The sequence below is a fragment of the Sciurus vulgaris genome, assembly GCF_902686455.1.
Source record: "Sciurus vulgaris genome assembly, chromosome: 4".
Classification (NCBI taxonomy): Eukaryota; Metazoa; Chordata; class Mammalia; order Rodentia; family Sciuridae; genus Sciurus; species Sciurus vulgaris.
Window position 1 is genome coordinate 55,505,885 of NC_136464.1, and position 13,635 is coordinate 55,519,519.

Genomic DNA, 13,635 nt, shown 5'->3' on the forward strand with positions numbered 1-13,635 from the left:
TCCTTGCTGGGCTTATCCCATGCTGTCTGCTAGATCCACAGTGCAGGGCCTGGCTCAAGTGAGTCCTCGGCCGCCAGAACTCAAACAGCCCGTAGTGGCCCTAAAGCAGGGACCCCCTCACCCCTCCTCCTCCGTCCTCGCTACTCCCTACAGTTACCCTGAGTCTGGCTCTACTCTCTGGGCCTTCATGCCAGGTTGCTGGGATTCCTCCACTCCCTAGAACACTTTTTTTTTTTTTTTTTTTTTTTTGGTACTGGGGACCGAACCAGGGGACACTTAGCCATGAGCCATATCCCCAGCCCTTTTTTATATTTTATTTAGAGACAGGGTCTCGCCTAGTTGCTTAGGGCCTCACTAAGTGGCTGAGGTTGGCTTTGAACGCTCAATCCTCCTACCTCAGCCTCCAGAGCTGCTGGGATTACAGGGGTGCAACACAGTGCCTGGCTCCTAGGGTCCCTCTTGACTAGGATTTGCACCTGGCCTTGGCTTCCCCTGCAGACCCCACAGCCTAGGGCAGGTCCTATGGACACGTCAGACAAGAGCCCTCTTCCCCAGTGCTGGGACCCTGCCCGATGCACCGGCACGAGAGTCCTGCACTGCAGGGATTTTGAAGATCCGCCTTCATGCACAAAGTCCTTTCAAACCACCCTATCTCCCGGATTCCTGGTTGCCACATCTGCTGCCTCCTTTGCAGATGTGACAACTAAAGGTCAGGTGCATGAACAAATGCAGTGTGCTCAGCTAGCAAGACCTCAGTCTCCCCCAAGCTTGTGCTTTTCTCTACATGGTACATGTGTGTGCAATAGGGACAAGATCCAGCCATGTGTGAGTGCTCCCAGCTGTCCCTCTACCTGCAAGAAAGAATTCACCTCTGCCCATTCAGCATCTCCCCTCCCAACCCCTTGTGAACAATTTCCTTTGCATAATTAGGTTAGTAGGAGGGAGAAGAAAAACATACAGAAAGACAGGCCTGTAGCTCAGCATGGGCCTGTAATCCCAGCCATTCAGGAGGCTGAGGCAGGAGGATCACAAGTTTGAGGCCAGCCTGGGCAACTTAGTGAGACCCTATCTCAAATTAAAATGGGCTGGAGGTGTAGCTCAGTGGTAGGGCACTGGGTTCTATCTGCAAAAATGATAAACGAAAGGCCTGCAGAAGGCAGAAGAAAAGAATAAAGATCAAGCAAAGCCTCACAGCTGGAGACTGGGTACAAAAGGAGTGTGTGTCCTTCAGAGTGAGAAACTGGCCCCAGAGCCACCGTGTGGGCACCAGAACTAGAATGGAAATGGGGTCTTTTTTTTTTTTTTTTTTTGAGGCAGGTTCTCGCTCTACTTCCCAGGTTGGCCTCAAACCCCTGGGCTCAAGTGATCCTCCTGCCTCAGCCTCCCCAGTGCTGGGATAACAGGTGCATGCCACCATGCCCAGTGGGGTTGTGCATTTGATTTCCTCATTAAAGGAGTCATTCTCCTTATGAGTCACTTGATAAAGCTCTCTGAAAGGAGTCATTTACAAGTCACTGATAAAGGTGACAACTTTATAATTATTTTTGGCTACTGGACAGTATTTCTTTCAATAGGACACTGTGGAGACACTGGACTGCACTCAGGCATGTTTAGCTACCTAAGCAGCCAGCCTGGTACAAGGGATTTCTCTCTATAGGTTTTTCTTGGTGGCTCCACAATCCCAGCCTCTGGCATACCTGGCTCAGGTTGGCGCCCCTCACCTGCACAGAATTTTCTCGACGGTTGCTGGCTACATCCCCAGGGTTATCTTTGGCCAAGGCAGTCAGGATATAGTAGTCCTTCTTCTCCCGGTCCAGAGAGGACAGCACATAGATGTCACCCTAGCAGGGGGAGGGCGACTTCAGGGCCTTTATCCATTTAGCAGATATTTATTGAGCATCTACTATGGCCGGATGCTGTTTTGGGTTCTGGTGATAAAGCACTGACTCCCCTCCTGGGCAGTCTCATTTTAGTGGATCTTTTTGCCCTTACCACCCGAATCCACCTGAAATTGGATGACCCACCCAGGGTGGAGCCAACTGCCTAGCCAGGTCCTGGCATAGAGTAGGATTCCCAAAATAGTCACTGTTCTTAGTGCCGGGCCAGAGGACAGTCTGTACGATGGTCTGCTCATACGAGGCAGGAGTAAACCCAAGGGAAAGGCAGCACATGGGGCAGGCAGAAGCAGTGTTGGGGAAGCCAGCTCTAGCTCTGGCATCTGGGGACGATCCTGCTGACCAGCCATCCCTGGGTCACAGGGGTCTCTCCCCATATTGAAAATAGCAGCTTTTGAATCAATGTGCACACATTCAACTCCATCACCCATCTTTTCTCGAGTTCTGGCTCACCCACAGGTCTCAGACTCAGGGAAACATGGGGGAATCCACCCTTGGCAGCATCTTCCCTACCTCTGCACCGAGTATAGGGCCATACATACAGTAGGTGCTCAAACAGTGCCTGCTCTCCCATGACTATCTTTTGATAGTCCCCAAAAGCAGTCCCATGGACTTTCATAGGTTTCTCTTTCTGGTGAGGACACATCTCAGAAGTTCCTGACCCATGAAGGGGAAGTTCCTACAGACTATGGCCACTTCCTTCCACCTCTGCCGGGACAGGAAGGCCAGTCTACAAGATGTCTGGTGCTGGAAGAAGAGTTTGCTGACTTGGCTAAAGAACCTCTGAGGCTCCAGTGGTCCAGGCGGCAGTCTCTGCCACAGGGGGTGCCTGCAGTCCTTTTGGTGGCTTCTCAGCCTAGGATGCCGTCCTGCCCACCCCAGAGCCCAGGACCCCATCATCCTCTCACCGTGGTGGGGTTGATAGCAAACGAGCCCTCTCCGTCCCCAAGGCTGTACTCGATGAGGGCGAAGTTGCCCGAGTCCGCGTCAGTAGCAGTGACCGTCAGGATGACCGTGCCCACAGGCACATCCTCCAAGACAGCCTCCTGGAGAAGGCAGACCAAGGTCAGCTCAGAGCCCACGTCCTGTCTTAGGGACTCACTGGTGCAGGCAACCCTGGGCATCCAGCTGCTCATGTACTGAGCACCCCAGGGACCTTAGGAGCCAGTGGGGTGGGAGTGGAAGGTGCACAAAGATCCCCAGGAACAGGCCCAGGCCAGCCCGATGGCCTGGCCACAAACCTGGTAGGAGGGCTGGTCGAAGACGGGGTTGTTGTCATTGATGTCCACGATCTCGAGGTAGACGGGAATCTCAGCTGCCCGGGGCGGGGACCCATTGTCTGCGGCCCTCACGGTGAAGTTTAGCCAGTGCACTTCCTCATAGTCCACTGTCCGGTTGGCAATGACCTTCCCTAAGAAACAGGCATCTGCTGCCATTTTGGCCGCTCCTCACTCAGCCACTCTCTAAAGTATGAGGAGAAGGATCTGCAACTCTGAGGGCCATACGTGGCCCCATGAGGAGGGTGGGCAGGCAACACTGCCCATGGTGGCCCAGAAGGCCGAGAGGGCCTGGTGTCAACAGAGAGGTGAGAAAGGACCTCGCAAGCAAAGGGCTGCACATCGCTGATCCCAGGGCCTCCTCGGAAACAACTCCTCTCGGCTTTCCTGCTCCCAGCTGCTACCACTAGCAGGAGGCTGGGGTTGCCAGGCTTCCCGCAGACACCAGGGAACTTCCATCCCGACCCGGGACTGGCACCGTCTGTTACTTTGGGCATCTGGGAGTGAGTGAACGTTGGCCTCCTTGGGTCTGGCCCAGGCCCGAGAGGCCAGGATGGGGTACCAACTGGAGGGTGGGAAGCAGGTCACTGTCCCTCTGGGAGGCTAAGCAGGCACAGACATGTGTCCCTAGCCCTCCGCTGGCAGATCTCCCACCTACCAGCTGAGGGGTCTTCCAGCTGGACATAGCCTGGGGGTGTGAGGTCCAGCAGGCTGTAGGTGATCAGTCCATTGAGGCCCTTGTCAGGGTCCACGGCTGCCACGGCGATGAGTGTGGAGCCGGGAGCGTTCCCCTCCAGGACCCGCTCTGTGTAGTAGGCGATCCCAAAGGGCTTGAACTGGGGAGTGTTGTCATTGACGTCCAGGATGTTGACCGTCAGCTTGGCTGGGGTGCAGGCAGGGGGTGACGGTCAGGGGAAGGGGCACCCACGTGGCTGGGCCAGGCCTTCCTAAGCCTCAACCAAGCTCAGAGAAGATGGCGGCAAGTCCTCTGAGGACTCCCTGAGGATTGACTCAAACCTCAGGCTGTGACATGTGACCCTGTCTCTGGTCTGGTCGCTCGCTCTTCCATAAGGGAAAGGGGCTGTGTTCTGCTACCTGGCCGGAGGGCCTTGGTGCAGCCCTGGGCCCCTGCAGGGCCTCAGTGTCCTAACCTGGTCAGTAAGGCAGGACTAAGGTGAGCTTCGAGACCCTTCCCACGATTCAGACTTCGACATCCCCTGTGAGTTGCGCCCTCTCTATCACCAGCCTGCTCCAGTAACCCCGCCAGCTTGGGACTCCTAAGAGATGACCAAGTCTGCCCGTCCTTCCCGAAAAGGTGGGCTTCTGGGCTGTGAGGATAAGCAGTCAATATCCACCAGGCCTAACTCCTTCTCCTGATGTCCTTGACTTGTGGCAGAGGCCACCTGAGGCCACCCCTTTCCACTCTTCCCTATCCCACCCCTCCGGCAGCCCCTCCCGGCCATGCCTCAGGCTGTAGACGACAGTAGCCCCTGCCTGCTCTTCTCTATCCAGGTGCCTGCAGCCCCGGCACAGCGTGTGTGGCTTCAGTCACCTTCCCGTGCTCTTGGCTTCCTCTGTGCGGCCCCCACAGCTCCCTATCAGATCCTGAGCTTCCTGTTTGGCATCCTAGCCGCACCTGGTGACCAGTACTCATACCTACCCACCCTTTCTCAGTCCCCTTCCAGGCTCCACCCAGCATCCTCCCACCTAGAGCTGGGGACTCAGATCCTACAGCCAGCCCCACCTCACTGTGGCCAGCACCTTCCACGGATCAGTGTTGCATGCCATGCAGCCCCGATGGCCGAGTCCTGTTGCTCCTCTCTTGGGGCCCGCCTGTGCCTCTTCCTGCCCCACCCCAGCCCTGAATGACTCTGAGCAACCTTGGCGAGATCCCAGCCGGCGAACCTTACCGTTTGGCACACTGACAGAGCGCTCAGGGAGGTCACTGGCATTGTCAGTCACTGAGAGAGTGACCTCGTAGGTGGCAACCAGCTCCCGGTTGAGGGGGGATTTTACCATTACAGACCCTGTGGACCAGACCAGGTCAGGTTCAGTTGCAGGGGAACCCCCTAAAACATGGGCCTCCCAGGGGTGCTCCTGGCCAACTCCTCCAGTCCCTACAGAGGGCAGTAGTCCCTGATGGACCCAAGACTTGTGGCTGGGACAGTCCACACTTGGAGACATGTCCCTCACTTAATGCTTACTAGCCAGGTGGCCTCGGTAGGTTACTTAACCTCTCTGCACTTGCGTTTCCTCACATGTAAAGGGGGATTCTGGTACCTACCATACAGGGTTATGTTGAAGATGGGAAAAGTTAAATTTCCATTTACAAAGTACTTAGGGCAGTGCCCAGCGTATAGAATGTGCAGGGAAATTTTGTTTAAAAATACTTATAATCCACAATGATGTGAATGTCCTTAACACTGTTGAACAGTATACTTGAAAATGGCTAAGGTGGTAAATTTTGTGGTTTTTCGTCACAATTTTAAAAATGTGTATATTCCAGGGAGACCAAGTATAAAGGAAGATCACGGCAGCTGAAAAGTCCTGAGGAGAGTCCTGAAAGTGTCTGCCATGGCGGGAGGGGCTGGACGCCATACCCCTTTGTCTTAATGATTAAGGGGGTGTGAACTGGACTGATTATACGGCAAGGATGTTGGTTTCACATTAGTATCAGCAAGTGAGCTGGGCATGGTGGTACACGCCTGAAATTCCAGCAGCTCGGGAGGCTGAGGCAGGAGGATCGCCAGTTCAAAGCCAGCCTCAGAAACTTAGTGAGGCCCTGAGCAACTCAGTGAGATCCTGTCTCTAAATAAATTACAAAATGAGCTGGGGATGTGGCTAAGTGGTTAAGTGTCCCTGGGTTCAATCCCCAGGACCACAAAAAAATAAAATGAAAGTCAGTAAGCAGTTCCCTTCTCTTCTACCAACTGCCTCCCAGAGTCCCTGTCCACTCTGAACCAGAGAATAACCTTCCAGAAACGTGGGCTTGTCTGGACAGACCTATTTTGGCAGATCTCAGGGATGCCTCTGCCTGCTGTGGGCCTGCTCCTCCCTCATCCATCCTAGGTTGAGGACTCCTCTCCTCAGCCTCTGGGGTCTCAGGCCTCCCTTCCCCCATTGGCAGACCCCCTGCTGGGCTTCTGTCCTCCACGGGTCCCCAGCCATGGGGCAGTCACTTACCCTGGGCTGCCGCCTCCTCCTCCTCCTCCTCTTCCTACTCTCGCTCCCCGTCCCCCAGGCTGGGGAGCGAGGATGGGGAGAGGGCAGCTGCATTCAGTCTGCAAAGGCTGGGCCACGGCCTGGCCCGGCCCCCCAGGGCAGGAAGGGTGGTGGGGTGCGGTGGGCATGGAGGAAGACAATGGGTGAAGCAGAGAAGAGATGAGGTGGGAAGTGACAGAGAAACAGAGCTCAAACCTGCAGGCCTGCCAGCCGTGAGGGAGAGAGAAGAGGGTTAATTCAGTTAGTTCAGAGGACAGCAGGAGGGAGCAGAGAAGTCTGAGGGGCACAGTGGGGTTCAGAGCCAACGGGACAGAGGGCTAAGGACAGGGAGGCTGTGGGGAGAGGGAGAGGGGAAGGGAAGCAGGAGCAAGTGGAGCGCACTAGAGTGGCGAGCGCAGGGCTGAGGCTCTGGCAAGAAAGGGGGAGAGAAGCCAGTGAGGTGGAGGAGCACGAGGAAGAGGGCAGAGAAGACACTGGAACGAAAAATAGAGAGAAGAGAGTCAGTGGGAGGGAGGGAGAACAGAAAGCAGGGGTAGAGGCTTCCTGCAGCGTCAAGTAGAGCAGAACACGGGCAGCTCTCCATGGTCCTGACCGAGCCGGTGGACAGGGACTCTGCCACCTGGACCTGGCCAGCTCCCAGCACAGATGGTTTTCCTTCTTTTATATTTTGGGCCCCAAATTCAGATGGAGGTGACTGCACTCTGGTTTGTGGCAGGCTGTGATCTCTGGTACGAACCCCATTCCCTTAGACCCCTTCCATGATCAGAGCAAAGTACTCCTGGAAACCATGTGTCTGAAACACTTATGCAAATGCTACTGTGGTGCGGACCTCATCCGAGCGCTTGCTCGTTTCATGAGTACGTAAGAGCCACCCACATTGCTGTGTGTCTGCTAACGGCACGGTAACCCACAGACCCCCTGCTTTTTGCTATCCAGTCCCCCAAGGATGGACACTGGCATGGCCTCCAAGTCCCGCTGCCCCCACTAACACTGCTGTGGACATCCACAGGCAGTCTCATGATCACCCCGAGTATTTCTTTGGGACATACGGTAGGTCCTGGGGTACCTCGCGCTGGATTGTCGTCCTGATGGTGGAATCAGTCCCAACTACTATAGCAGTGCCTGAGGGTCCCAAGGCTTCATGCTAGCACCAACATGCACACTGCCCAGCATCCTGAGGTCAGCTCGTCACACGGGGACATCTCCCTGCTGATTTCCTACACATTTCTCTGAATAACGACGTTTTTTAGCCTTCCATCACAGCCATGTTAATTTTTCTGTCACTCCTGTGGCCCTTCTGAGAAGGACGCTTTTGAAGACCCAAACCCCTTCTCTAACTTGCTAGAGAAGCCAAAATACCCAGCTGTTGGGGAAATGGCACCATCCAATTGTGCTAAGCTGCATCGATTGTGAAGGAGAAGCCGTGGTTCTCTTTGTTTTGTGATATATAAGAAAATCGGTAACGGTCCAAATCAATGCAACTTACGAATTTAAATGGCCAGTATACGCAGAAAGGAAGTATTTGTTTGAACTCAGTTATTAAAGAAATGCATATTAAAACAAAGTGCCATTTTCCTCTAAAACACACACATTCTATAACATGGAGTGCTGGCACGGATGTGGCGAGACGGTCACCGTCGTGCAATACTGCAGAGCAAAAGAGCCAGAAGGCCAGAGGAGCCAATTAAGGGAGGAGGAAGAGAGAGGAGAGAGGGAGGGAGAAAAGGAGAGAAGAACACGAGATTAACAGGGAAGAAGAGAGTATAGAAGGAACTGCGTAGAAAGAATCAAGAAGGGAGGGAGCGGAGAGCAAGAGCCCGGGCAGGAGTGGGCGGGGAGGAGCAGGGTCCTGTACCTGTGTTGATGTTCACAGCAAAGGTGTCCTCCTGGTCGGGCACCAGGCGGTCAGTGTCATCCTTGGCCACGATGCCAATGATGTGGTACTCCAGCTTTGGGTTGAGGTCCAGGTCAATGGCGGTGACGTTGGCAATGACAGTTCCTGGCTCTGCTGACTCCAACACGCTCACCGTCTGGATGGGGTTGAGGAACTCAGGGCGGGAGTCATTGATGTCATCAATCAGGATGGTGACGATGGCCGTTCCCGAGAGAGGGATGGTGCCCCGGTCACTGGCCACCACCGTCAGCCTGTAGGATTCCTGTTCCTCCCTGTCGATGGTGGCATTGCCAACCCGGATGACTCCAGTGACTGGATGGATGAGGAAGCGGTCCTGAGCTCCAGCCTCTATTCGGTAGACGAGCTCTCCGTTGAGGCCACTGTCCTCATCCGTGGCTGTGACTTGAAGGACTGAGAATCCTGTGGGGGGAAGGAGTAGCTGAGCACCAGACTCTTCCAGCAAGATCATACCAAGACACCTTTACCTGTGGTGCACGAGGGGCACTTTCTCACCACGGTCTTGCCAGCGTTTAAAAAAATTTTTTTTCATCTTTGCAATTTTATAGAAAAAAATATATTTTTGTACTGGGGGATTGAACCCAGGGGTGCTCTACCACTGAGCCACATCCCAGACCTTTTCATTTTTTATTTTGAGACAGGGTCTCGCTAAGTTGCTGAGGATGGCTTTGAACTTGTGATCCTCCTGCCTCTGTCCCAGACAAAGGATTGGGATTACAGGTGTGCACCATACCTGGCTCTTACATTCTTTGATTAGACAATATTTTAGAATTTAATGTCAATTGTATCTTCTGAAAAGTGTCTGTTTTGGCCTTTTGCCCATTTCTGTCAATTTATACAAATTACATAGTTATGAAAACCACCATGACTTGTATACAAGTCCCCTAGAATCCATGAGCGGAAAGGCTTGGTTCTTGGCCCGTGGCACTATTGGAAGGTGGGGCCTACCTGGAGGTCTTCCAGTCACAAGGCAGTGTGCCCTAGAAGACAATATGGGGACCCTGGTACCACATCCTTGTTTCTTGGATACCTTGTTTCTTGGTCTGTTCTGCCTCACCTCCAGACCAAAAGCAACGGGGTTAACTGGCCATGAACTGAAACCTCTGAAACTCTTAGCCCAGATCAGTCTTCCCTCTAAGTTGATTATCTCAGGCATTTTGTTACAGTAATTGAAAGCTGACTAACACGGTAACTTGGGACAAACCTTTCTCAGTTTGTTACTTATGACAAATATCTTTTTCTCAGTCACTTGCCTTTCAGTGTTGGTCATAATTGTGTAAATAGAAAAAAAGTTATTTTTTGTGGGGCTGGGAATGGAATCCAGGGCTTTGCACATGCTAAGCATGTGCTCTACCACTGAGCTAAACCCCCAGGCTCCAGAAGTTTTTTTTTTTTTTTTAATGCATTGAATTTAATATTTTGAGTTCTTCTGTTTCTTTAATGCTTTGTACCCACAAACCTGATAAATATTCACCCAATTTTCTTCTTTTAGTTTTTAGCATTTTCTACTCTTCTATATAGTTTTTAGAATGTCTAAGTTTTATTCTGGTGTCTGATATGGTGTGAGATTCTCTACCATTAGATTATTATGCAATCTATATGTGATCTAATTACATAATCTACTAGCTATTAAGTAGATTTTTTTTTCTCTCTAAATAGCTTTCTACATTGGTCTCATTGTGTGTGTGTGTGTGTGTGTGTGTGTGTGTGTGTGTTTAATTACATAATACTATATTCTTTAATGTGCCACTATCTGTTTCTGGGCTACTTCACCGCAGTCTTGTGCTCCTACCACAGGGTTTTAAATATGTAGCTCTGTAATATGTCAGATCTGGTATAGTGAATCTGGCTTTATTAAATTTTGAAAATTTCTTATTCTTCTAGATAAACTTTAGAACCAAATTTGTCCCCCAGAATCAAATCTTGATTATAATGGAAATCACATTTATCCTATTTTGACTTCAAAATCCCCAGACTTTCCAACCATGAGCACAGATGGAACACCCCGAGTGTCACGTTTGGAACGCAGTATGGACTATGGGGCTGGGGGTGCAGCTCAGTGGTAGCGCGGTGCTCAGGGTGTGTGAGGTCTGGGTGTGTCCCCAGCAACAGAAACAAAACCAACATTAGCCAGGTCAGAGAAGGCAGTGGGGGTCCTGCCCACCTACAGCAGCCCATCTCTCCCCCACTGGGAGTAGATTCTGCGTCCACCTGGACCTCCAAGCCACCTGGACCACCAAGCCACCTGGACCACCAACCCGCTCCTGGCAGGGGTCAGGGGGTAGGGTCTGTCTTCTGCTCACCTGGTGGGCAGTTCTCCAGCAGGTGGGCAGTGAGAGTGGCAGGGCTGAAGGTGGGCCAGTTGTCATTGTCATCCAGGATGGTGACGAGCAGGCTGGCCGTGCCATTGAGCAGTCCTATGTCCTCAGCCAGCAGCAGCAGCTCCAGCACAGGGGGTGAGAAGGCCTCCCGGTCAATGACGACACCTGACCTCACAGTCACCACGCCTGGCGCAGAGAAGGGAGCGCAGTGGGGAGACAGGAAGACGGGGGCACAGTGGGCACAGAGATGGCGAGAGCAGGGAAAACGCCAGCCACTCTCTTCCCCAGACGCAGCCACGGGGTTTAGGAGGCCTGTGTCCTACACGTAGCTGGTGGTATCCTCGGAGGCCCTCGAGTGTCCTGCCTGGAAGACTGACCCAGGCAGGGATGGACCCACTCCACTGAGAGATGGATACCTGTCACCAATTGGCCTTCGGTCCCAGAGGGGACTGAGGGGATGGGGTCTGGGAGCTGCTGGTCTGGCTGAGGACGGGACAGCTGCTTAGGCTGCTTCCGTCTGACTAAGGCCTGAGGCGCTGTCCTGGGCTGGGGCTCTCCACTTAGCTGAGAGTCTGGGCATCAAGAGGGTCAAGCTCCCTCCTGGGTCCTCCTGCCTGGCCCTTGGTGGCCTCAACCAGCTGCACTATGGGGATGTGGGCTGTAAGGCATGGGGTCTCTGTGGACAACCTGGGTCTGGCCCTGAGCAGGAGGCCCTGAGTCTAGCAGTGGGGCCGCTCCACCCCAGAGCCAGAGCAGGGAGGGCCGGGCAGTGCAGAGGCCTCACCAGTACTGTTGTCGATGTCAAAGAGGCCACTCTCGGTGCCCAGCAGCTGGTAGGTGACCACAGCATACACATCCTGGTCTGCATCCAGGGCCAGGATGGGCCCATTGAGCACCGTGAGGGGGGTCCCTGGGCCAGGAGGAAAGGAGTCACTGCAGGGCAACCGGGTCCCCACCCTCCCCCCTCCCTGGTCCCTGTCCCGGTGAGCCATGGCTGACAATGGATGAGAGGGGAGGGAGGTGAGGCGGACAGGGTGGGAGGCCCCGGGTGGGCCTGCGGCAGCCTTGGCAGACTGAACGCAGATGCCTGGGGAGCGGCCTCAAAGCCCTGCTGGGGAGAAAACACAAGAGCGGTGAGCAAGCCCCTCAGGCCCGCGAGCCACGCCTGCTTCCCAGCAGCCTTTGAGACTGGCCACGCCACGGAGGGTCCTGGGCTCCCTACATCCCCTCCCTGCGTGCAGCCCCCTGTGCCCACGCGTGTGTATGCGACAATCTGGAGGGATAATGTCACAGACTGTATGCGACGTGACTAGGACCCACACACGAGGAGTGGGCCTGCGTTCACGTGGCTGTGGGCGTGTGCGCAGGGGCAGACCAGGGCCTGGGAACCCTGGGCCAGCGCCGCTGCCTTCTCGGTGGGCACAGCTGCACTTGAGAGGTCCACATGGGCACTGGCACCCGTGTCTCTCTGCCCACTTGTAACCCCATGACATGCCTCCACGGGGAAGCACGCCGGCCCGCGTGAGCGCGCGCACAGGCAGGCTTGCGTCAAGTGCACGTGGAAGGCAAGCCCAGCATGGGAGAGAAGCATCTCAGCTCATCTCTCTCTGACCCCGGATCCAAGCTCTGGGGCTGGGGAGGCTGAAGGAGAAGGGAGGGCAGCACCTAGGGTGTGTCAAGGGACAAACTGTCCCTGGGAAGGGAGGTGTGGCTGATGGAGGGCTCCACTGGCCTCCCGTGACCTCCACGTCTGACTAAAGCGATTCCCCAGAACTCCCAACCCACCAGACTAGAGGCGCAGGGAGGGGCGGGGTCCTTCTGCCTTGAACACCCCTCTTTGGGAGAAGTGGGGTTGTACTCAGACCACCCTGGGGACCACGGACCACCATGGTCTCTTTCAGCCAGTCCTGTAATCTCTCCAACAGCCCCGAGGAGGCCTGGCAGCTCCAGCCCACCAGCCCTCAGAGCTGTTCCTGTCCCTTCCTGACTCCCTCTGTCACACCCTGGGGCCTCCGTTTGGCTCTACCATCGGTCGCATGACACGTCCTCCACGCCTGAGGCCCCAGCCTGGCCATGGCAGGAGCCCTGGACGGGCCCAGCACCTACCAGCAGGAGAGTTCTCCATCACCTCTGCCTGGTAGGTGCCCTCAGTGAAGAGGGGGTGGTTGTCATTCTCATCGGCGAGAGAGATCAGCAGCAGGTCGAAATCCTGTGAGGGACAGGCCACAGGGGCAGGCTGTAGGCTGTGCTCTGGTAAAGGGACCCCAAGGGGCGGGTGGCGGCTGGGAGGTGAGAGCTCAAAGAGGCCTGCAGCAGGGTCCAGGGACCTGGCTCCAAGCCTCTGCTCTGTTAGCAGCTCACTAGTTGACCTTGGGCAAGTGATTTCCCCTCTATCTGGGCCTCAGTTTTCCAGTCTGGCGAATGGGGGTCTTAACTCCTTCAGGGAGGTGGTATGAACGTCATGGGCAAGGGTGGATCTGAGTGATGTTTAATCATGTGTACCCTGGGATGCTATCACCATTTCAGAGTGCAGGAAGCACAGCACAGAGAGGTGAGTTAGCGCCAAGCCCCACCACATAGTACGGCTGCTTCCCAGGATGACCAGGGCCCCCAAAGCATCAAAAGACAATGGAGAAATAATATCAAGAAGCAACAGGAGAGAAGGGTATGTAAGAAGCAAGAAAAGGCAGCGGAGAGTACTGGGGAGGTGAGCAGCTGGAGATGCCCCCAGCCTGCAGTCTCCTCTGGCTGACAGAGGAGGAAACCGAGGCCCAGAGAGAGCAGTGTCTTGGCTGAGCCACACAACTAGCCAGGACCAGAGCTGAGAGGAACCAAGCCCAAGGACGTCTGGCCCCAGGGTTGGGAAGAGGGCCGATCCCTCTGCGGTCAGGGACAGGGACTGCTTGCTATGCAAAACCCATTGCCTTTTAGTAAAGGGTCAATTTCTTTGGCTTTTGAAGGAAAATGCAATGCTTTCAGGAGCTCTGTGTGTGAACAGATGTGGTACG

The 13,635-nt window shown here is 54.5% G+C and overlaps 1 protein-coding gene across 4 annotated transcripts in view; it reads right to left on the reverse strand.

The window, feature by feature from the left end:
• The window catches only part of CDH23 (cadherin related 23), a 391,248-nt gene that overhangs the window by 11,696 nt on the left and 365,917 nt on the right, over positions 1–13,635 (reverse strand). For all 4 annotated transcript variants that reach the window (XM_079137029.1, XM_079137030.1, XM_079137031.1 and 1 more), the window contains 9 exons: positions 12,734–12,836; positions 11,412–11,537; positions 10,610–10,813; positions 8,250–8,708; positions 5,083–5,199; positions 3,831–4,055; positions 3,137–3,306; positions 2,804–2,941; positions 1,722–1,841 (listed from right to left, as the gene is read on the reverse strand). In XM_079137029.1, the coding sequence (XP_078993155.1) occupies positions 1,722–1,841; positions 2,804–2,941; positions 3,137–3,306; positions 3,831–4,055; positions 5,083–5,199; positions 8,250–8,708; positions 10,610–10,813; positions 11,412–11,537; positions 12,734–12,836 (1,662 nt within the window). The remainder of the gene's footprint in view (positions 1–1,721; positions 1,842–2,803; positions 2,942–3,136; positions 3,307–3,830; positions 4,056–5,082; positions 5,200–8,249; positions 8,709–10,609; positions 10,814–11,411; positions 11,538–12,733; positions 12,837–13,635) is intronic.